Genomic DNA, 22,421 nt, shown 5'->3' with positions numbered 1-22,421 from the left:
TTTCTTACTGAATGCTGTTTCCCTTCTGCTCCTGTCTTACCTGTACAAGTTGATAAGCTGCTGGGGACAATTTCTGCCTTCTCTCCCATGTGGAGCAATCCTGACTATATATTAGATATGCTCTTACCCACACACATACATCTATGTGACACTGTGAGTATAACTGCGTGTTATATGTAATCATATTTATTTTCTTTCTCTCTTATAACTAAGCTCAGTTTCTAGTGAGGAAGGAAGACATCCTAACAATAGCCGTCATCGTGTCCTGCTATATTTAATTTGCTTGTTAATTGATGTAAAAAAATGAAAATCATCTATAAACTATCAAAAGATTGATTTATGCTATGCTGAACTAACCCCCTAAAAGATGATACACTGTAAAAGCTCTTTTGTCCTTAAATCATAATCCCAGTTCACCAAATATCATTAGTGCATTGTGTGATGCCTTCCTGCTCATCAACAAAATCACCTCACTCTTGTAATTTCTGACTTGAATGAATCTGCACAAAATTGAAGATAAGGTGCTTACCGGAAAATAAAAATACTACAATACACTATAAACTAAATCCCGCCACTTCAAAAAGGACTAAGGGGTATTTCTTGTGTCTTCCAGGTTTTCCTTTAACAAAATCTGTGTCTTCACAATTACGCCAGGAAACATGAGGTTTACTTTTCTACCTGTGATCTATGCACGCAGATATTTAGGGCAGGTAGATTTTCTGAGTTCAGAATGCTGCGATTTACTTGTCCTTTCACAGACAAAAACTCTCGCCAGAGTAAGAACGAGTCTAGAAAGACAGGAAGATCCCCTTATCCGCTTAACTGAGGATTAGTCAGCAAAATTACATTCAGACGTTGTCAACGACAAATCACTCACAGGCCAAGGGAGGATGTTTTGGTTGCGAGTTGTTTGGTTTTTTTCTAAGTATGCACTAAAATACACTTACTTGCTGTCGAATCTCTTCTTCCATCTTTACTGGGGACCCCAACTCTGCGACTTGTTTGACACCTTCACTGGCATATCCTCCATACTCCCAAAGGATGTAGTTCTTCGAGTGGGAACTACCAATGATCGCGGACCAGTGGTTGGTGCGGCCTTTCAGGGAGAAAACCACAAAGCAAACAACAATCAATACAGCCTCCAAGCACAGTTCCTAATTTTTATTAAAGGTTTGAAGTCCTCAGTCTTCACCAGCACCAAGCTTTTGCAGGCGTTGCACGCTGTCAGCTCTCACTACATCAATACACCACATCTTTAGAGTAGTAAGAACAAGCCAGTGACCCACAGAAATTGAGCATAAAGGGTCAGTAATTATTGGATATAACAACGAAGGCAGAAATGGTAAGAAATATTGTATTCCAGCTAATCAATCAGCCCCTTAGAACATACTGCCTTAGTATATATTTTCTCCACCAAAGATCTCACGCTTCTTCAGGAAGTTGAAGAAACCTTTAATTTTAGATCTCCATATCAAACAGCTTTTAGAAGGGAACCTGTAAGGGAAGACTTCAGTGGTCACTCTCAGATTTAACAGCAAGTTGTTTCCTCACTGACAGATACTGGTTTGTAACAGCCCACCAGATCTGTGTTTGAGTGAAAACAGGAGATTACCAGCAAAAAGTAGATACAAGCATGATTACATTGTCATTAAATGTTACAGGTTTCTGTTTATAGCTTGGTGAACAAACCTTGTAAAGTACAGGGCTATAAAGGGCTTACAGCCAGAAACTTCCTCCAGCAGCTTTCTGCTGAAACAGGGGAGAAACATTTGCTAGTGTCTAGTATTTCTTCCAAGAAACTTGAAATACTGGTAAAGAACTGCTCTTATTTGCACTGACACACCTGTTTTTTCTACTTCTGCATATTTAAATTATATATGTACCATGTCTCCTTTCTCCATCATTAGTAGGGATTCTCTTCGATTTAGGAAGGGAGTGAAGAAGTGAATTTTGCTGTTTCTGTATTCACTAAGTTTGCTTGCTCAGATGTCTCATAGTGTAAGAGCTGTAGAGATAGACTAAAGGAGTCGATAGACTGAAGGATTCCTGTTGTTGCTTCTTGACTTGTTGAGCAAAAAAAAAGAAAAGTTTAAAGAAAAAATGTTAGAAAAGCATGATGGAGTTGGAAAGAAAATGGATGGGAAATAGGGAGCCACAGAAGTCCCACAGTCCCAGAAATAAAAATGAATTCACTTAAATGTCAAATAACATGGATATGAGGAAAAGGATGAGAAAATGAACTGTTCACATAAACAGACAGTCTGGTAACAATGAAAAGGCTGTAGGAGATGAGGGAGACAGAGTGATGGAGTGAGACAATATTTAACACTTTTCTTTGCAATGCAAAAGGTAGAGAGTAGCAGTAAAAACAGCTGGAAACTGAATAAATGAATGAAAAATGAATAATGAAGTAAATAAAAGGAATGCAAATTTAAGATGTGAAAGGTGGGACAATGGAATTGAAAAAGACAGTGTAGAGAATTTTATAAAGTCAGATGCAGGAACCTAATCATGGGAGAGTAGAAAATAGATTAGAAATGAAAAATGAACACCAAGGGTTGGGGAAAAAAGCAAGAAATGTGTAGCAAGCAGAATAGACAGATGAGGGAGATGGTCTAGCTGCATAGCAAAGAGAGCTTCCATAGGTTCTTTAGTCCTAAACTTGGACTAAAATACACTTAATAAGTTCTGAGTTGTAGCAGACCTAATGTTTTCAGAATCAATTAAAACTCATCGTTAATTGAGCCCTAAACGGAGAAAACCAAAACTAAACCTTGCCTCGTCCACAGGTAATAGCTGAAGAGACTGCAATGACAGAAGGTGGTTTCTTGATCTAAGATCTACCAATTGTTCCTTAAATATACGGTGGCACCTTGTCAAACCACAGAGAGATACTGTCACTCAGCTCCAGTGATGGGACCACCAGTTTTGCCCACTCTTTCATCCTAGCACACAGGTCTGACTGTCTCACAAGCCACAGACAGCAGCTTACCCTGAAACACAGTGACACTGAAACCTATTGAAAGAGAAGGTTCCACATGGTCCCTACAAAACAAAACTGTATCACTACAGAGAGGAACCAGAGTACCTTCCAGTCTTTTGTCAAATGGGTAATGGATAACTAATTGTTCCATGTGCTCCAAAGCTTCTCTCCCTCCCTATCCTGAGCAGAATAAGAACACCTGACACCTTTGCAATCAGAGCACAGCCTCATCCACCTCTCCCTAAAGATATTGGCTTTGAAGAGAAAGTTCCTGGCCCACCTGCTTGCCCAAATGAGTTGTTTGAGGCATACCACATCTACCCTAAACTTTTCTCAAGATTTGTGCTACATTTGCAAATGTTTCGGTCCTCACCTTGACCCTTCCATTCCTTATGAGAACAAAGAGACAACGTGATATTTCTTAAGCTTTTCCTCTAAGCATCAAAGAAACTTCTCTGCATGAGATAATCTGAGCAGTACAAGGCCAGAGGTATTTTGCATCCAGTGCCACTATCCAGTTCTTAAGGCAGCACACAGAGTACTGACAGCTTTCCAATGCTGTTATTTCACTCCATTTTCGTACTTTTGAGTAGTTTCTCGGTTTATACACTTATATGTGTATTTTTGCATAAAGATCAAGGTGTCATCACAACATGAGAATATATCCCCTGACACATTTCACACATGTGCCATATCAAATCACGATGGAGAGCATAAGTATTCCTGTTATCACACACGGCTGATACCCAGAGAGAATAAACACTTTTAAGCCACGAGGCATATGTAAATACAAATCTTTCTGACTGGCGAAATGTGATAGGAAATTTAACAGTTCCCCTTCAGCCAGATTTAATAACAAATGAAATACTCAGTTTCCATTTGCCTGTTATCAGGAGTTGTGGCAACTTGCAAAAGTTACCTGAAAAATATGCTCAATTTTATTTAAGCCTTAGTTTGGAAATCATTTTAATTTTTTTCTTTTCTGTTTGAGGTCCACAAAAGAAAAACTGCTTTAAGAATAAGTTTTTGACCCCTGTGCAGCTGTGGCACACCTCTCTCCAGTCTGCAGTTGGCACACTCAGAATGAGATTGTGTGGCAGTGGTTTTATTTTAAGCAGTGCTTTACAGACTGGGTACATTTGATAACTCCTAGACAATATACTTCTAAATTTAATGGAACAGAGGTATTTTAATTGCACTGGTATAATAATAAATGTCAAATTATTCCTAATCCATGGAACCCGCAAAAAACAACTTCCCAAAATTAAGAGTTTTGCACAGTACATTTCAGAAACATTTTTGTGTAACAGCATTTGGAAAAAAGCAGTGCTCTGGAGAAAAGCTAAGCAACAAATTACATATTCTTTAGGGATTTTTAAAGCAAACCACAGAATAAGTTAAGGAAAAGATGCAGAATATATGTTTTATGATCTGCAGAATTTTCTTTGATGGTTCGGCAAATATTTAGTAATTTACCACAGTCCATAATGAAAAATATTTTATTTTATTCTAATTACTGCACAATCTCAACATTTTAAAGAATAATATCAATGATTAGTTTTCATTTTTAATATTACTATATCTGGATGAGATCTTTTTCTTAACTTTAAGAAATTTTAATGTAAAATCTTATTAGCTGTTACTACCAGGATTAATTGTGTAAGCACCAAATGGGTATTTTATCACTTTTCCAGTTTAAGTAAAATATTAATTTAATTCAGCACTTTGTAACTGGGGAAAGCAGGCTACAGAGTCTGCTATCTTAACAAACTTTTGAAATTTGCTTATTTTCCATCATGCACCCATACTCTTCATGAGTTCACTGGCTTGGATGCAAAAGAAAAGGCCATTTATCCCCAGCATTACATCACTAAGTCATAGTAATTTCATAGTTTTCAGTCATTTTCTCATGCCCTGTTTCTAACCACCAGCTGAATCCATACAAACAGGGCACAAAAAGCGTCACTCTCAGCAAACATATAAATCACCCAGTAGCCTGAAAGAGCATTCCTGCAATTATTGGCTTTGCTTATTTTGTCTCCCATGTGTTATGCTGACCAATAGTATTTGAACAATGTACAACTTCAAATGTATGAGACTCAGCATAAGCAATACTGCTTAGGGCGTTAAAACTGTGAGCTGGTACAAACCACATTTGAGTTAACAAGGGTCTTCTGACGCTGGGACAATAATAATAATTTTTTAAAAATCTACCTAAAAAGTCTATATAATAAACATCAGCCACAGACAACATAACAAAGTTTAAAGACCCGTAAATGTGACTCATGTTCTCAAACAGTTTCCTAGACTTTTTTTTGCCACAGACTGTGGAGTCAGTAATGAAAAACCAAATGCGTAACACACATTTTTGTAACTTCAGCTCTTTACAGTTACTTGAGTAACTGTAAAAAGTAAACTTGCAGAAAAAATATTTATTCTGTAGTTCAGAAACTTAAAAACCCAGACAGGAAAAATTCAGAAGGCGTTTTTTTTTAATCTTTGTATTCAACCAACAAAGACAAAGAAGACAGAGTATTCTAAGTTATATATATATACGATTAATGCCCTTGGGCAACAAGACTCAAAATTCACCAAAACTAACTGGAATCATTCAAAAGAATTTACAGGAAAACAAACTGGCTAGGTTGGCCTGGTGGAAAAATCAACATGTTACTATGCTGCCCATCCTTTGTGAATTTTTCTTAAAACCTCATTTCCTAGCTGTACATTATAAACCAGCCTAAGCCTACAATACGAAAAAAAAAGAAAGGATTTTTTCTCATTACAAAGATACTTTAAAAATATGATCTCATAAACACCTCAGCTCAAAATGTCAGGCAAATCAATAGGCTTTACTTGTAATGTATAGCACAGAAAGATCCATTGATTTTCAATACTGAATGTTAGCAGGATTCCATCCGTGTCATAATTTTCACAGCAGAGCTGCAAATAAGTAACGGTGTGTCACACAACAAGCTCCAACCCTCTTCCCACTCCCTACATGGTGCAAGCAAAATAATGATACTCACGTGGAAAGTCTTTGGGATGTGTTTTTTCTGACCAGTTTCCATAAAAAGTCAGCCTGTATTTGGCAGTTCCACAGGCACAACAATCTAAAATTGGTTTGTCAGTCACACCTTCCGAGGTTGAGTCTGAAAAAGCAGCAAAGTACCCATTGAAAATGGCTACAACTCAAAGCAAACAGAGGACAGTGAAGCTGCCATAATAAATACTCCAGAAAATAAATTTGAGTTAGGTATATTTTTTTTGTTTGTTTATTTTTAAGTTTACTGTTACACTAAACTAGAACCCTGAAACACCTGGACCATATTTATTAGTGGATGTAATGATTGAAATTTACATTTTAAATAAGGTACTATTTGAGTCATCTCCAGATTTAAAAGGGGATTGTTTCTAATTGTTGTCTGATAATGACAAAACCTCAGCTGATCTCAAAACACAATATGTTTGAAATTTCTGGACAGCCAAAGCATATAACTTTTCCAGAAGGATGCAATAACCAGCTGCAACATTTAGGTTTAGGAAAGGATGAAATGGCCCAGGATTCAATCAACTAAGTGCCCTGGAAACAAATGGGTATCACAAAAGACCAGGTAAAAAGTTGCAAGCATTACATTTAGAGGGAAGCAAGGAAGGACTGTATGAGGAACAGTATATGTGATAAGGAATAACATAACTGAATAGAAGATTCCAAATTTGAACCTGGAGGAAACTATTCAAGGTTTCAAAATTTGAGCTTGATACAAAGAGTTAAGAGAAATGTGCAGAACATGACAAGGAGGTCAGAAAGATATTTTATTTTACCTTACCTTGTTCACAAATTTTTTTGGTGAGAGAACCCTCATCTTGAAAATAAATGATGCGCTTCTGCACAATACTGGCTCTATAAAGAGGGGAAAAAAAAAAAGAAAGGTTTCAAATATGCTTATTCCTTAAAGCAAAAAGAAAATGCACAATAAAACAGCAAAAGAAGAAAGGAGAGACCTGAACTGCTAAGGTCTGTATTGACAATTCACATATACAATACAGGACTACAGATAAAATATTTTTATTTCAACTTGCATTTGAATTTTGTCACATTTTACAGAAACTTGAAAGGTATTTACCTTTAGAGAAGTGATCATAGTCATATGGTGAGCATCTGTGCTCTTGAAATGCATGATGGTCAACTGAATATTCAATATTTCAATCAAATCTTATATTAAAATACTGAAGTTATATTCAATTTCAGAAAAATAGCACACCTAAATTAAGCAGCTGTTTGTAGGAAATTACATGGTGTCCTAAAGACGTAAGTTCTTCTGATATATGACAGCAATCCAATGCAAATATAATTTAAAACAAAATTTAGAAAGAGAGCTAGCATAAGGTAAAGTCTTTAAAAGCAATTCAAAGATTCCAGAAGGCAAGCCACTTTTAAATTAATTAAATCTAGAATATTTTATTAAGGTTTAGAGTTGAGAAAAATTGTAAATTTATAAGCTTCAGTGCCTCAGTTCCTCAGTTGAGGAGGGGTGGATACATTCACTCCTACATAAACTTTAACTAGTTTTGTTACCATTTTTAACCATAAAAATTAATTCACATATAAAAGAGATTTTGGTTAAATCCAAAGACATTTTACAAAGAGTTTCCTGACAACATGCTCCGAGAACAGGCACTCTTCTTTGTTTACCACTAGTAGTACACATTCTTCTAGGAACATTGTGTACCATCACTTTATTTAAAGCTCTAAATAGCAAGGGCCAGTTTCTTGTCTTTCTTCAACTTTAGTTAAATAATTTTCTTAATCTCTCTAGAATTATTCCTCACTCATGACAGCTCAAGAGAGAAGAAAAGTAAGACTGTGTATGATTGACATGTTGTTACAGTCATGTAACCTTTCTTTGACAACATCCCACCCATAAAATTATCAAAAACAAGATGCAATTTTACTGTGCTTTCTTTGCCGAGATGCAAGGCTGCAGTAGGAGAGGAAGGGATCCTTCTTTTCACCCACAAGAATAACTGGGCTTTGTAAACCTCTTAAAGACGAATCAAACTGTAAAGGGTGCAAAAACTGTAGCCTGCTGTTGTCCTTCACAGGGCTGGCGTCTTCTAAAGGAAGGTGTGGTAAAGAGCAGTACAGGCAACAAACCAAGGCTGTGAAAAAACAGCATGAAACAGAGTAGAGCAAACTGACTTTTACTAAAAGCAAGGGCATGATCTGCCAGTATTTGGTAAAAGGAAACTGCTAGGGATAAATATGAGCCTGTAGCAAATAACAGAAAGCAAATGAAACCTAGAGTTAGTTAGATGTCTTTTATTAATATAGGAACTGGCACGAGATGACCTAAACGGTGGCAGAAGAGACTGACCAAATATGTGAGAAGCAGAATGAAAATTTTCTGAGAAACCATTTTCATGGTTTCTAACAAGATATAAGGGGGAGAAAAAAAAATGAGCATAACTATCAGAACAACTGCTAGAAAGAATAAGAGCCCAGTGGCCAGCCTGGGACAGTAACACGCTATCTTTGTTTTTCCAGCCTCAACCCTGAACACCAAAGCCTACTTTAAAGACTTTTTTGCATGCTACACTGCAACTGAGAACCAATACTTTCGTGCAGACTCAATGAAACACATCCAATTTTTAATACACCATCAATCATGGATTTTCAATCACTGCGCCGTGAAACTGGAAAATGGTCATTTAGGATAATTAATAAAATGCAAAGTAGCAGCAAACTGAAATGCATTCACATATGAATTCACAACTCACATCTCGTCAGCATGCTTTCATCACTGATACACTGGCCAGTTACCAGGGTCAATGGCACCTTTACTGGTGTCCTGGATGAGGGGATGGAATTCAACCTCAACAATTTTGTGGATGATACTAATCCACAGGAGTAGGTGACATGTTGGAGGGTAAAGCTACTATTTAGACAGGCATATTACTGACAGATTTGAGAAATGGCTTGGCATGAATCCCAATAAAAGTCAAAGGCAAAGGTACATGGGATGGAATAGTGCAGTTACAACAGTACAGCAGAGGGCACCTGCCAGCCAGAGAGCAGCTTTCCAGGAAAGGCCTGGGGGTCTTGGTGGGCAAGCTGACCATTGCCACCAAGGCAGCCACCAGCCTCCTGGGTGGTCTCAACAAAAGTGTAGCAGGCTGATCAAGGAACATGACTTCTTCCCCTCCATTAGGCACTCCTGAGAGCACACCTGGAGCATTACAGCCAGTTTTGGGCTGTCTGTTTAAAGACAGCCCTTGCACTGCTAGAGAAACTCCGGTGAAGGGCCATCAAGATGGTTAGAGGAATGGAGCACATGATGCCTGAGCAGAGGCTGAGAAAACTGGGCTCACTCAGTCTAAAGAAGAAAATGCAAAGGAAGGATCTTACTGCTTGTTGTCTTCAACTACCTATCAAAAAGATACAGAAAACCTACAGCCAGATGCTTCTCAGCAGTGCCTGGTGGGGATACAAGAAATGCCGTGCAGTTAACAAGGAAAATCTCTCTCACCACGAGGATGGTCAAAGTGATGAAACACTGGAATGGGCTGCCTAGAGAGTTTGTGCAACCTCCACTCCTGGAGATATTCAAAACTTCTTCAAATCCATGCCTTGGCCACCTACTGATGTAACAAACTGACTGATGTTATGACAGCTACTTCAAGCAGACTAAATGACATCCAGAAGTCCCTTCCAATCTAAATTATTCCACCATCCGAATCCAAACAAACAAGAACTCAGCTGTTTGATAAAGATCTCAATTCTGCAGATAGCAAAGACATTATCAGTGTTTAACTTGAGAAGCAGTTTTTAGTTATTTTAGAAATAAAATATATAAAGATTTTTTGAAGCCTGAAGCGTACTTATATTATTCTTTTTGCTGCAGTTAGCTTGTCACTGTGAAATGTCAAAGGAATGGTTCCTTTTCTAATAACAAAAGCTTCACAGTTTTCTGAGTCATTGTCTCTTCAGCTGTGTTTGAAACTACACAGGGAGACAATAATTTAAATGGGAGGTTTGTTACTGATTCCAAATGGACTGGGATTAGTACCTTAGATGGCTGCATAAATATCAAAAGCAGGCACACAGCTTTCCAAATACTCAGTCAGAAATAATTTTAAATTATTAATTGTTTTAATAATAAGTTTCTAGATTCGAAATAGACAAAAGCATCTGATCCTTGTATTTGATAGCTTTTACCCCTACCTTGCATACCCCTACAATGTTTTTTGACATAATTTTTATTAGTCTAGAAAGGTTCTGATCTTTGAACTAAACATTCTTTCCTTTGGTTTTGAGGCTTACAAAACCAGCTGAAAATGGAATGGCTAACTTTTACAGAGAGGTAAGAAAGCTGCCAAGAATTTACACAGTGTACATCTCTGTTTAGTCCACATAAATCCTTCCCACCACTTCAAACATCCAGTGCTGTATGAACTTAATGGGAAGGGGAGATCCAATTGCTTTCCCCCATATATTACCATATACAAGTGGATCTTCAATTTCTTATTTTGCTTGTTGACTTATTTCTCTCTCTGACCACCACAGAACCATGAATGAAAAAAAAAAGGAAACAAACATGACTACAGAAATCTGTTTGTTTCCCCATTTCTTCAAAGTGATGCTTCTGGATTTATACTGAAGCTTTTCCATCCCCAAACTAAGAAGCAAAACTGTAAGTTACAAGCATATATAAACCTAGCAGCACCTGCTTTTATTAAAGAAAACCAAATAAACAAATCATCCTAAAAGTGTCACTTATTTCTGTTTTGCAGTTCTCACAGCAAAATGAAGGAACATCTAGTTGCTTCTGTAATATTTGGTTTGTCAGAATGTTATTGTTTGGATATAAGCAGGTCAGAGTCTCTGTCCTGGCTCAGTTTGGTCAGAACACATCTGAGAGCTGTGTGAAAAGACTGCCTTGAAAGACTTCCATGGAATAAGAAAATTCACTATCCTGCACAGTTCCACAAAAATTGTACCAGTCTGCGGTGAAAAACTCCAGCAAAGACACATAACTTGCATGTACAAACAGGAAATGTCACAAACCATAAAAATCCAGACCAGCCTTGGGAATGCTCCAATTCATACCAGAAACAGAGGAGTTAGTTTGGGGTTTTTTTTCCTTTCCTTCTTCCATAGAAACAGCTTTAGATCATCTTCCTTGCTACTTTTGTCAAATCCTAGCATGAACAGAAATACTCTTATTTTAAATTACTTTTGTAGGAGTACTGATTTGACAAAAGAAGTAAGGGAGAGGTCCTGTAAGAATTGTTCCTATGACATTTTTTAAGCTTACATCAAAACTATTAAGTACAATACTAGAGTTACATTTTAATAAAACAAGTTCTTTCAGAGCTGGTGAGAATACTATAAGTTTTACTCGGATATTGAGAAATAATAATAAAGAACTAGAATGCAGACAAGAAACTTCTTCTGTTCTGTATTACCTATGAGTTAACCTTGTTTTGCCATTCCAGCTATCAAAATTACTTTTGTTAATTATTCCATACCTTACTAATTTAATAACAGTATTATAAGTTGTTTCTCACCCCAGAAAGCTATTAAGAACAATTAACAGGATAAGTTCATTTGCTTTTTCGTTTTTGCTGTCTTTTGGAAAGAAAGAATTTCTAAATGTACCGTTTTCTTTAGCACTAGAAAGTGAGGTGAAAACCATGCATTTACATCTACTGTAATTTTGCTAGTACTAGTAGATTTCATAATTCTAATGCATTATTTAGGATGTTCTCATTTTATTTCCTTCTATGTTGTCTTACAAAAAAAGCCAACCCTGTGTTTCTGACAAGCACTTACAATGTCAGGAAATGCACAAACTCCCCAAAATTTACCAACAATATTTACTTCATTTTCTAGTATTTAAGAAACTTTGGTTAAAAACAAATATAAATTCATCCAAAAGCAAAAACAATCCTTTAGCCAATAGATGTCCGGTAATGTTTACACTGATGGTGTATTTGAAAAACCACATTCTTCAAAATAACTTGCCATTAGGAAAGTGTGCTGTCTCACCCAAGGACAGGCTCCATCTGCACCTAAATCTGTCATCAACTATAATTGATGTGTCAATACTACTATAAAATTTGCAGTAAATTATTTCTTTCTTAATGCCTAACTTAAAAGCTAATACAGAAGGTGCATTTTTTAATGTGATTTTGTTGGCCTTGTTCATTTGTTTGTTAAGTATGCTGTTAACATAGTTTGAACAAACCAACCAGATTTGATATTTGAAGTTGGATAAAACACAGCAATATTAACCCAAAGTTTATCAATGTTGCCATAATTCCACATTTACATCCCTGCATAGGATGAAGGTCTTTAATAGATTAGCCACATGAAAAACAATACAAGATGTTCACTTCCAAAAAAATTCCGGGCATGCAAACACACCAGAATATCCTTCTTCAGTTTTATTTCTCAGCATTTCACATACACTGTCAGAAAATATAATTCAGAGAAACCCCACAGCAAGAGCAAAGTACTCTAAACTTGTCTTACAGATTTGCTCTATTTTTAGAATCCTTTTGGTGCGCTTCATGTCATACTCAGGTTTACCATCACACACGTACATGGGAGCTCAATTGACTTCAAGACTAATCTGGTCATCATATATAATGCAACAAAAAGCTCCAAGGGAAAACACAACTATACATTCTGCTATCTCATATTTTTCCTCAGAAAATCTCTCTGTTCTTTGCTTGAACGGCCACAGGACATAAATGTTAAATCTGAAATCTTCAGAAGAAAAAATCATAGTGACAAAATCATTTCTAACATGTACACTACCCCTATTACTTGCAAAAAATAAAATAAACAGAAAAAAAAAAAGTCGTCAAAGGAAAATAAAATGAAAGAATTAATGTCTAGGACTCCTGAGAAATTTTCACATGGCATAAAGCCCATTGCTATTCATGGGTTATGTCTTCACCAGGGATTTTGATAGTCTTCACTTTTTGTAGCAGGTACCATCTCCTCAAATTTTAAAGCTAAGCATTACAAATTATATAGCAAAGAAAAGTCAGAAAAGTTTGGATAGGACTGGGTGGTTGGAGGACTTATTTTGCCATTTTAAGTAGTGGGATTGTATAGGAGATGGAAATAATCTTTCAAAGGTGGGAGTACAGGGTGTTTTTCAACCTAGTGAGCCAAAGTCCTGTACTTGATATCTATATTCGCTGAGCTAGCTTGTGATAAGAACCAATGCAAACAACTCCTGTATTAAAAAAAATCCTAAAAACAAAATGAAAAATAAATCCGAAAAAATCCCCTTATCAAGCATTGTTTTATTTCTGCTTGAAAGGCCTATGCACCCTGTATGACACTCACCCACTTGCACAGGGAACTCAAATACTTGGTTATTTTGGGTGATCCAACCATCCCCCTTTGTCAGCCTGCAGCCTGCTTTACCTGACATGTAGGATGTGGCAGAAAACAAACCACCCAGGCAAAGGCCACATTTCAAACCCTCCCACATGTGCTGCTCTTCCTTCACCAGTCCCCAGGTTCCTTCTTGCCACTGCTTGACCTCTGTTGATTTTGCCATTATTGAACAGGAAGTGGGGACAGCTGAGACACAGTAAAAAGCATATCTCCCCTTTTACAGCATTTCATTTAATCTTTATGTCCTATTTGTATTCCCCTCCCCTCTTGAATCATCTTCCCCCCCTCCGGGTTGGGAGGACTTAAAAAAAAAAAAAAAAAAAAAAAAAAAAAAAACCCACTATTTTTTGTACAGTGCATTAAAAAAGGCAGAAGTAAAATGTAAACATGACCATGAGTGTCCAGTTAATGAAGCTGGAAAAAATCACCCAAACCTTCATAAAAAATGTTCTAAATCTTTAATATTGTTAGAGAGGGAAGAGTGTAAAATAATTTGAAGTTAAAACAAAAAATAACAGAGCTATCATTCTCCAACTAAAGTTGCCAATTAGCAATATACTGAAGTTATGTTTTAATGAGAAAATTATTTACTTCTGCATACTTCGTATGCCAAGAGCAACATCCTAACAGCATTCACCCACTGGCAAAATACTGATTACTAGATAGTCAGTAGCAGGGATCTTAATTGGAATAAAATATTTTCTGTTATCAAATCCATACAAATCTTCACCCCATTTCAACTGACAGGAGTCTGAACGTGAGAGCACTGCAATGAACAAAACAAAATAACACCCACTGAAACTAATATACCCTAATTTGATATTAAAATGCTTAATAATGTTTCTTAAAAGAGACCTTAATATTATAAATGTATTTGCCTAAGGAAGTTTTTGATGCAGTATCTTTAGTACTTGAGGTTAAGTCTGACACCACAAATCCACCGGAACTGGAGCCACCAGAAGAGACTTGTCAGTTCTTAAGCACAGCTGAGACACACATTTCATCTGCCTGTAACAACTGAATCTCATCTACCTGAGTTGTTCTGAGAGCTTTTACTGACAGCTGAGACTGCACAGCCTACTGAACAGTCAGCCAGCTAATGCCAGGAGATACTGGCTTTTTATGCTGAAAGACAGGAGAGCAGAGAAATGAAAGAAAATAAAGGACCAACAGAGATAAAAGGGTTGATATCGGTAACTTTGCCACTTTCCTCATTCTGAAATGGTAGCATACGGGAAGAAGGCACATTCAAACCGCATTTGAGAAGTAGCTGAAAGACCACCCTGCTCATGCAACACAATTATCAAAGAAAGATCAAATTAATCCATTAAATTATTCTACATCATTAGGGAGGTTTCCACCAAGCTTCTCCTCCCACTCTTTGTTCAACATCTGCTGCAACAAGTTCATGGCTAAGAACAGTGTTAGTGCCTCTAGTTCATGCAATTATCCTGGTTGAAAATATTAGTTGCAGTAGGGATCTGTAGCAGATATTGTTACAAAACTTTAGTACATCGATTTTTGGAGAACACAATGGCAGGGAGCCTGTACATCAGGGTCTTTGCTCTTCTGGCTTCAGCCCTAGAAGTGCCAAAATCAATACAACCTTCTCGTGTCTCATCAGCTGCCAACACCAGTGGCACTGACAGCAGTTTTGCTAAAACAGAGCAAACAAACAATGGAGAAAAAAGAATTGCTAAACACACTGCATGAAAATCAGAAAAATACTCCCAAGGGACAAGGAAATGGCAGTGTGGAAGGGTACAGACACAGATTAGGAAATGGATCAAAAATCATCCAAGTCATGCTTAGGAAGGGCAAGAACAAAGTCCAGTCAACATCTCTTTGCTGCAGCAAAAGTCAGACTGTGGAGGGGATTACGTATAGATTATATACATTAGCCCCCCCAAATCAGTCTGGGCTAATGAAACTCCTCGAGAGTGTGTGATTACTTTTCACAGTGGTTTTAAGCATTTTCTATACAACAAAATACAGCAGCAGGGAGAGGAAACAAACCCAACAGTATCAAGAAGCCTTTTGCCACAGAGGGGTTCCTGAAGTCTTGGTGATCCAGATAAAGGTCAACATTTTGTGGAGGAAGTGATTACCGCTATGCTTAAAAGACCAGAGATTAAGCAAAAGCTACACAGTCTATATCTCCCTCAACCATCAGGACAAGGAGAGCACATGAATAAGACTATTCAAGGAGCATTGTCAACAGTAGTAAGTAGTAATGAAAGGGATTAGGATGATAAATTACCCTTCATATTAGCAGCTTTGAGAAACAGGCATAGACTAGGAACTGGAATTCAGTCCTATCAAGTTTTATTTGGAACAAAAGCGCAGCTAATTAGATTCTTAAATTCATTAGAAACTCCAAGAGGGAGATGTTTTAATGCGGATAATTGAGATACACCAAGTGTGATTAGAGATGCAGGAGGAAATAGGGTAAGGGTTCAGACATTGTGGAGACAAGCAGGGATGCTCCTTCAGATATCTGTATGGGAAATAGATAAATCCATTACATTTTTGAGACTGACACCCAAACAGTGCAATTTAAACTTTTCCAATAGTTGGCTTAGATTTCAAAACTGAAGCAACAAGGAAAACAAATCTCCTGATCTTCAAGACAAAAACATAAGGTATACCTATGTTACCTGTTTATTATAGCAGCGAGTCATTTGTTCTCACCAAACATTCACATAGAAAAAGAGATGGAAAAACATTACATGCTCTGAAAATTAAAAACATACAATTATCAGATACACTGATGTTAAGGGTGTTTTGAAAACTTAGATGTGTCCTGCAACTTTATGCTGCTGATGATTGTGAGATAACACTATAATAAGACCTGACTGACAGTCACTGAAATCAATTGCCAATTCCAGTTTCACTTCATCAGGAGAGAATCACAGCCTGAATTTCTTCTGATCCGTGAGTAGCCACTGGAAAACTAGAAAATTATAAGGACAGCACTTAAAACTCTATTCTCACTGAGCCAAGTGGCTTACTGAAAAAGACAATGCAGGCAACACATATTCGAGTATCTGTCAAACTTGTCTCCTCTTTATGAGCTTAGTTTTATTTTACTTACTTGCCTGAATGAAGTTAGTACTTTGCAAGTAGAACTGTGCATGGCAGAAATGCAGTAAAAATGGAAAGAATGATGAGCTACTTGGGTTTCCTCACTATACTTCAGACAATGTTTTGGCCATGAATAATTCAGAGAACTTAGATAAATGGCTGTTCATTAGAATTTTATCTAAATTAAATCTGATGAACAAGACAATTTCTTTATGAACAGTCATGAAATGGTGGTACTTCAATATATGACGTCAACTCTGCAGTGTGGAACATTTTTTATTTTCTATATGAGTTGCTTATCTCACCATATATGTACTTCAGCAAACAACTGCAAGGCAATCATGCCATAAGAGAGCACACCTATTTTTCTATGTCTAAAACAAGTGTATATTCTGTTTTCAGACAAATCCATGGGAAGCCACTATAGGTAATCCGTAAAACTTAAATGAGTGTGCACATATTAAGGGTATCATGAGGCCACATACCCTGTATAGTGAGAGAGCATCAAGCTCATTTTGCCCCTAATGAACAGAGCTGATTCCCTCCTAGACACAAGCCCCTTACACAGCCTGTAAGACTGTCCTTTCTGCAGCAAATGAAAATCCAGAAACCATTAAAGAAATCAAGTGTGCTTTCTGGTGCATTGCAAGACTTTAAACTATATTCTGCTGGTGCAGCGAACTGATGGAGCAACAAATCCATTTCTTCGGGAAAGCAGCTCAAAAAGCGTTCAGGCTGCTGCTGTTCAGGTAGCAAAGACACCTAATGCATGTCTAATGAAGTAGAAATGATAGAAAAATTGGGTACCTAATTACTGCAAGGAAAAGAAAGGAATGGCCCACCCAATTCTTGGTTGAATTTAGTGTTTCAATCCTTTCAAAACTGCCTTATAAAACTGTCAGTCCAGGTAGTGAGAAAGACTCGTCAAACCAGGTAACTAGAAAGACAATATCAATTCCACAGTCAGTGTATATAAAGCTACAAACTAGAAATTCCTTTTCTAGTTGTTTTTTACCTGTCATAATTTCTAAAGAACTGCGATAATACAAAGAGATTCTCCTTTAAGGAAACAAATCATAATTGATTTTGTGGTGCTTCACATGAAGCAAAGAATGAAGACAAATACAGTGTTCAGGTTCTGAGAGCTTTGTTGATATCATGTGTCACTCTTAGAGAATCTCCAGATAATAAATGCAAATTTGCTTGAGAATTGAAATACTATTCAATATAAGTAGGGATGGTCAGAATCCAACACATTGTTAATTCAGCCAGTGGCCTTTCATTATATAATATAGCTGTGCTTGAAATTTTAACAGTAAAATGTGCTCTGCAGAGCTGTTCTAGATTTCTCTGGGCATGAAGACACTTCAGCAAATATTTACATCAGCATGCTAGAAAAATGTTGCTAATATTGAAAATTTCATACAAAATGGCCCATCTGATATAGCTTTTTTATTTTAACTTATGTACCTTCATAGAATACAAACTTGAAATACCTGAACAGATTGTATTATGGAGGAGCAAATGACCAGCAAGTTGAGCCACTTTTATGACTAATTTAAACTAGACTTTGTAACATCTAAGACATGCCAAAGTGTTGTAGGATGAAGACCATTCACTGCTAAGGTCCACTCCTTTGTCTAGGTCAATAGACATTTTGAATAATGAAGGATCTTCACAAGATATTCTCGCAGTATTTCTTAGTAAAACCTCCTAGTCCCTGGGCACATAGTGAATAAAATCATTAAATTATCAATTTAAGAAAAAATTAAAATTTTACCTAAAAGTTAACCATATTACACTATTTATTTTTTTTTATTATCTCCTTTCATCATCACTGTACTCAATTTGCCCTTCACATTCATTGATCTGAAATGAGAATACTACCATACCACAGTAAACAACATTATGTTTGTATGACAGTGGGCTCCCACTGGTGTCCTGGTTTTAATATAGAGACAAAAATACCTTTCTCTGTAAACCACACAAATAGTATGACATTTTGATTCGTGGATAAAATATGTATTTTAAAAGTATATCATATTATATTAAAATAACACCTTCAGCTTCCGACAGAAGACAAATCAGTTCCTTAAGATGTTACCATATTTTCAGTTCATGCAGTTTTAAAAAAACTGATTTAAATATTCAGTAATAAAAAATGATAATGCTTCTGATGTCATCAATAGTGACTCTGCTGTATGTTTTGAAAGGAAATAAAATTATGGCTATCATTATTATTTCTATCCCTTTTCTCTCTTTGTTTCCCCTCAAAAATTGACAATGGTCTCGAAGTCAAATTAAACATCTGTTTATAAAATAAACTGGAGTGCTACTGGCAGCTGCTGCCGAATGGTAAATGTTCTACAGCTGTCAGGCTCCTAAATTAACAATGATTTTCATTTACAAACAACAGGAAAATTATGGAGTTGTCTTGTCTTTTTCCATCCCACTACTTGAAATTTATGAAAATACAGACTCTACTAGAGACTTAGTCAGAAAGAAAACAGAGTTTACTGTTATATTTCCCCACTTATGGAGAGCAAAAAATCAGACAAAATCAGATATCAGTACAAGATACTTCAGAGAACATCCCTCCTTACATGTCTTAAATCCTTTTTTATTTGCCTCTAGGATATGCAAATAGAATTAATAATTCATTGAGGATTTATCTTTCTCCAACGTAAATTTTGTCAATAAAGAAAACTATTGAAACCCATTTTCTTGACTTTTCATATATATGTTTAGATTTGTAAATACACAATACCTCAAACTAGCAGATCTTTTCAAAATTTTACTTAAAATGCTCACATATTTATTACATCAGGAATAGATGGCAGGGCTTTTTAGACAGAAATGTTAATATTTTTTAAACAAATTAATTTGCTTTTTCTTATGTTTAGAGCTCAGCTGGAACTCACTGAAGAGTATCAAGTTCAGTATGATTATGCATACATCAATATTTTCATTAATAGCTTGAATGATGAAACAGAACAAGTTACTGACAGCAGAAAGTATTAAGCTGTAATTAAATAATCTTAGGCACAAAGTCTCAGTTTTATATAAGAGTAATTATATGCACAAAGAAAGGAAAATTGAAATTACTATTGAAATATTTGATAGCAGGATAAAGTCTAGTGCATCAGAAGTTGAACACAGGAAAATGTTACTCCCTTAGAAAAACTATTAAACATTACAGTGGGAGTTATGTGAAGCATCTGTAGGATTACAGTGCCCAGCTTTGGGTACCACAATTCAAGGATATGGATCATTTGGATAAAGTTCAGACTAAGCTATGAGAACAGTCAGACATCTGAACTGAAGGAGCTGGGTTGAGTAGCCCACAGAGAAGAAAGCATGGCTTGGAAAGAGGGTTACAGCATCTTTGTACAATAAGGGGCTTTAGAGGAATCATTTTAGCACAACAGCAGCAATGACAGGTGAGGATTGGCACCAATTCCTCATGGGCACTGCCAAGGCTCCACCTTTAAACAGAATAGTGGGCAAGGAAGCTCAGGACATCCTCCTAAAGTCCCTTCTAACATCACTTGTTTTGTCTTCCTTGTCTGTCTTCAAGGTTTTGATGAGAAAGTTAGAAATACTAGAAATCTACTTCATATGACTTTTTCAAGTGTACAATTTAAACACACAAGTATCCTTAGAACAGTGTTGAGAATCTAGAAGGACCAAGAAATTTAGTATGTATAATCATTAAGAAATACAAATGAAAGTTTTAAATATCTCACATATTTTTAAAATAACAAATTTAAAGGTGACTTCTGATCAGTTCTGCACTTGTGTCCACTGTTGACCTTAATAATTAATTTTTCTTTAAGTATTTCCCTATTAAGCCTGGAGAAACCCCAATGATGACCAAAAAGAGAACTGATACCAGTGTCTTGTCATAAAGCATGTTGAACTTTTCCTAAGCTTGAATTCCTACCCCACTGCACAATTTTTTATTTTTTGCAAAACAGGTTGTCTTACGAAAATACATTTGTGAAAAATAAAAACCATATGGGCCAATGAAAGTAACTGCATGTTACTTCAATTTACCACAAAATGTGCAATAACACTGATTTTTATTTTTTTTAATATGAAATTATCATAGGCATTTTCAAGGTACTGTGTGAAACAGTTAAAAATATTATCTTTCCTAATAAGGCTATGACTACATTCCCCCTATCACTACAGGAAAGACCACCATCCTTCTCCTTACTCTTTATTCCCATTGTTTTTCTGTTGTTTTGCACTCCTCAAGGAATAAACCCATCTTTGAGTAGCAAAACCATTAAGCTGCTTTGTAACACTATGCCTTTGCAAACAAAACAGCATGTGAATGAATCTAACTAGATTTTATAGGATTACTATATTAATTCTGCCATAAAAAAGATGATTTAAAAGAAAACAAAATTACAAGAAAATCCATTTATAACACATGCCAAATTCACGTGCTCCCACTGTGAAGTTAAAGAAACAATATTAAGTCAGTGAGAAAATAGAAGTGAAACAGATTTTTGTTTTAAATGTAGATGTGTTAGTAGATCCAGGGGGCTGCTACTGTATGCATTGAAATGCAAATATGTATTTTTACATCTAATATTAGAGCTGCTATAGATATACAAGCTATATAGAAAGCCAGAAAGTAATTATTTCTTCCTAATACAGGTAAACTGCCTGGAGGCATTTAACCTATAAAATGAAATATAGGGCTGTAAGTTAGTTTCATAAACTTTTTTCTTATTTGGTTTTTTGGGAGATTCTTTAAATAGCTGGATGAAGAAAACATTCAACTTACTTTTCAGGAACCTCAATACTGCAAAGTTAACATACAAGCTCTTCTATCTTGAAGGGATTTAAAAAGAGTCATTGGCCTCTGATTGCTTTTGAAAAAACAGAGGCATTGAAAAATGAGTTGAGCTGTATATAATAACCCAGTGTGAAGGACAGGAATGGACCCAAATCTACTCACTTCTAATCTATGCCCCTGGACATTTAAAGCTGTGCACATTTCTATTACAACTCCTAAAAGTGAAGAATGGGGAAAAATGAAAGAACACAAAAAGAATCATATATGGAAAATTGTACATTTTCTATATGTCAAAAGTTTATTTAATATTTTATTTAAGTTATGCACCATGAAACATGAAAATTAAGCTATACTACTATTGCTTCTGTCAAAAAATGTTCAGCAACTACTGCTGCTGTAGTGTGGTAGTTAAATGGAAGATTTTTTTCTTAAACTTTTAGTAGAGAAACTGTGATAATTTCTCTGCATGCAGAAGCCTCATTAATTCTTCTGGGAAAAATCAATACAGCTATTTATAATATGAGAACTGTTATCTTCTATTGTTCCATAAACAGATTGCTCTTGCAGGTAAGGAAGGCAGATTGTTCTCTGTTTTTCCTTGGCCATTGTGTTTAGTCATAATGGAAAGCTGTTGGTAAATGCTTTACAACTGTGCTCAATCACTCCACTGTTAGTATTCTAATGAACAGTCAGGTGAAATTGTTGACATGAATTATTTGGACAAGTGCACAGGAAGACTGAAAGGATAAATGGAAAAGACTGAATAACAAATTTAACATCCAGTTCAAACAAGCAGGGTTGTTTTTTTTTGTTATAGTTTCTACACTTTGAATTATTAGAGGCATAGTTTTACAGGGAACTCCTCATAGCTCTTGAACTATATGACCTACTGCTCACCTGCTTCACAACAGTGTGATTTTTCACTAAGTATAAATCTATGAATCCCCTTCAAGAAGTACAACCCACAAGTATTTAGGAATCCTAAAAGAGTATGTAGGATCATCTTATTTCACACGTTTTGTAACAAACAGGACGCATTTAATGAATGCACTCCGTTTAAAGCATTTAAAGAAACACTCAAATAAGCATATGGAAAAAGATTTAAGATATATTTTGATCAGGTT

At 36.1% G+C, this 22,421-nt stretch overlaps 1 protein-coding gene across 1 annotated transcript in view; it reads right to left on the bottom strand.

Annotated features, from left to right (window-relative positions):
• Positions 1-932: 932 nt before the first annotated feature.
• The window catches only part of LOC120324580 (spondin-1-like), a 64,255-nt gene continuing 42,766 nt past the window's right edge, over positions 933-22,421 (bottom strand). The window contains exons 4-6 of the mRNA XM_039387908.1: positions 6,814-6,887; positions 6,013-6,135; positions 933-1,096 (exon numbers count right to left, since the gene is read on the bottom strand). Coding sequence (XP_039243842.1) covers positions 933-1,096; positions 6,013-6,135; positions 6,814-6,887 — 361 coding nt within the window. The remainder of the gene's footprint in view (positions 1,097-6,012; positions 6,136-6,813; positions 6,888-22,421) is intronic.

Source organism: Pipra filicauda, unplaced genomic scaffold (genome assembly GCF_003945595.2).
Source record: "Pipra filicauda isolate LSUMZ 115617 unplaced genomic scaffold, ASM394559v2 scaffold59_size3379749_pilon, whole genome shotgun sequence".
In the NCBI taxonomy this organism is placed as follows: Eukaryota; Metazoa; Chordata; class Aves; order Passeriformes; family Pipridae; genus Pipra; species Pipra filicauda.
Note: the sequence above shows the minus strand (reverse complement) of the source record. Positions and strands in the feature narration are given on the sequence as shown.